Source organism: Phytophthora parasitica, assembly GCF_000247585.1.
Source record: "Phytophthora parasitica INRA-310 unplaced genomic scaffold supercont2.4, whole genome shotgun sequence".
Taxonomy (NCBI): domain Eukaryota; phylum Oomycota; class Peronosporomycetes; order Peronosporales; family Peronosporaceae; genus Phytophthora; species Phytophthora nicotianae.
In genome coordinates, this window is record NW_008648990.1 from 1,771,483 (window position 1) to 1,774,122 (window position 2,640).

The 2,640-nt window shown below is 48.4% G+C and overlaps 2 protein-coding genes across 2 annotated transcripts; one reads left to right on the forward strand and one right to left on the reverse strand.

Moving 5' to 3' along the window:
* Positions 1 to 14: 14 nt before the first annotated feature.
* On the reverse strand, positions 15 to 428 carry PPTG_21315 (hypothetical protein; the record flags this gene model as incomplete). The annotated part of the gene is made up of 1 exon (XM_008896568.1): positions 15 to 428. A coding segment is annotated over exon 1 (201 nt), but the record flags the coding sequence as incomplete, so codon positions are not given.
* A 1,193-nt stretch (positions 429 to 1,621) lies between these two features.
* Positions 1,622 to 2,636, forward strand: PPTG_03501 (hypothetical protein; the record flags this gene model as incomplete). Its single annotated transcript, XM_008896175.1, has 2 exons — positions 1,622 to 2,593; positions 2,622 to 2,636. The coding sequence occupies exons 1-2, from the start codon at positions 2,000 to 2,002 to the stop codon at positions 2,634 to 2,636; spliced, it is 609 nt and encodes a 202-aa protein (XP_008894423.1). The 5' UTR covers positions 1,622 to 1,999.
* Positions 2,637 to 2,640: the final 4 nt, after the last annotated feature.

Consider the following 2,640-nt stretch of genomic DNA (forward strand, 5'->3'; position numbering starts at 1 on the left):
ACTTGGTTGTTGACGCCCATACCGAAGACGATCATGACGAAGGTGCCGAGGAACTCGGCGAAGCACTCGCGTAGATGCACGCTCTGCACGGCGAAGCGGGACATTCCCGTACGCTCGGTGGGGACAAACGCGGTAGTCTTTGGACTTTCCGGTAGACCGCCGTAGCCGCTCTCGACCTTGTCGACCGCGTCGAAATCTTGGAGCGATTGGTTCATTAGCGCTCGAATGGTTTAATGCTTGCTATCCACAGAGGATATTGTAGAATGTGAGAATGGAAAACACTATGCCAGCAACAGCGCCAGACGAAAGAGAGAGCGCGAGTCGTGGCACCCATGAGCCAACGTGCGCGTGAAGCGGTCAAAGATTAAAATTGTATGTTTGACTCCATAGCGCAGGTGCTTGGACGCACGCCAAGCGCGTTTTTCTATAGCGCTTCAGAAAGTGCTCACCCTCCTTCAAATCGATCGCAGAGCCACGTCTTAACTTCGCATACACTACCATGAAGATGGTTTGACATGTGAGATTCACAGTGGTCCTTCATGCTTTATAATTGACAAAACGAGCCCCTTTAGGCAGGAAACTGGAAACTCAGAAGTAGCTGCATGTATGCAAGAGCAAAAGTAAATCGCTCCATGATTAAAACCATTCCCAGTGACGTGGTGGTCTCGACTATGATGCATTTCAAGTTATCCCGTTGTGGCGAGAAATAGTTTTCCCAGGTAAAGAGTACTTACGACAAGTGGTTTCGCTTAAATGCTGAGCCTGGAGCACAAGGATCATGGCGGGAGATGAGTCAGTGAATTGCAATAGAGAAAACCGGGGACTCCGTGTCAGCTCAGTACAAATAAAGAGTTGACAAGGGACCCTGGTGTTTAACTTTAAAAAAAAATGAGTGTCTTTGGGCAAGCAACGACACAGCTGGTCTCTCCCATGTTTCATCCAGTCGAGCCGCGACTAGAAAAAAACAATCAGGTCAATGAGCGCTTGTCTCTTCGGCCCTGCCGGCTCAAACTCGGATGTATTCATTGAATTTTAGCTTTTGAACTTCAAATGCTTTGGGCCAGTAGTGTACGCTATCTAGTAGACGATACCCAGCATTACTTTGGTAATGCTTGTCAATAAGTTGATGCTACATTTCCTAACGAACGTCGAGAACGGACTCCGGCTCCGTTTGCTCAATCAGATGCTAAGTCTGCTTGGTGCCGCCGAAGCAGAAAAACGCAACAAAAGTTAACACATTTAGAAATCCATTAGAAATGCAAATCAAAGGGTTAAATTCGGATACATCTTAAATTTGGAATCGTTAAATTAGGTCCAAATTAAACTCGGTACCATATTCAAATCGACTCGACAAATAAACGAAACAAAAGTCTATGAGATGATAGTGGACGATTCGTCGATTGAGTTCAATCCCTCGTTAAGCCTAAAGACAAGGTCTATGATGCCAGATCAATTGCCATTCCTGTTTGCGAGCTGTTAGATGAGCAATCGTCTAAAATTGTTGCTCTGGATTGGTCGAGGGCAGTACATGGTGTTGCTTGCTAAGGAATTGCTTCATTGCAAAAATACGAGTCGTTTGTGATTCGATGATCAGCGCTGGCTTTCCATCATAGTTCAGTATCCAGAAAACCGGCTTGTTGCGGCGTGGTTATCACTGAGACCGGGTCATACTTCTCTAGGCAAATATTCGAGGATGTAGGATCCGATGCGTACCAGGGTATTAAAAAACCAATATCTGGTTATCACGGATTTCAATGTCTACACCAGCAAAAAGCTGCCAAGAAGATCAGTTATAGATTTTCATTTGACGACCTCAAGCTAGAATTGGAGGTTATCCTCGTTTGACACATTACCGGCCTCAGCATTGCAAAGATACGTGACACCAAACAGCACACATTGCCATGCAGGTCAGTCAACACGTCACTGTCAGTTGGCAACTTATTAACGCACCATATTAACGGTAAGTTATGCTGCCGAGTTGAGGCGACGACAAGTCTCCATGTGCGGGATCGGTCGAACGACTGGTGCTGCGGTTTCCGTGTCGCCGGCGCTTGATCGTTTTCTGAGTATTCGAGGTCTCAAGCAAGACTTGGTCAACTTATATATCGAAATCAACGACGCAAACCAACTTCTCCTGTCTCATTTTGTATTTTACCACTTCCCCAGCCGATCGGTCCTCCTACTTTTACTATCCATGGCCCCGCTCCCATCTGCACAGGACCCAGTGGTCGAAGCTAACCCCGTCGTCACTGAGCCACTCGCCCTAAGCGACGACTTTGACAAAGCCGAGAATGGCTACGCCGGTATGACTACAACCCCCAAGGAAGCAGTCGCGTACCCTGATCGAACGGGTATGGCCCGCTTCGCCGTACAGAGCGTGCATCTACGCGAGTGCTTCGCCGAGTTCCTCGGCACCTTCGTCATGATCGTCTTCGGTATGGGCGTCAACAACCAAGTGACCAACTCGCAAGACGCCAACGGCACGTGGCTCAGCATCAACATGTGCTGGGGCATTGGTGTGCTCATCGGCGTCTACTGCTCTGAGGGCATCAGTGGTGCCAACCTCAACACGGCCGTGACACTGGCGCACTGCGTGTACGGCCGTCTGCCGTGGTGGAAAGCTCCCGGTTACATGATCTC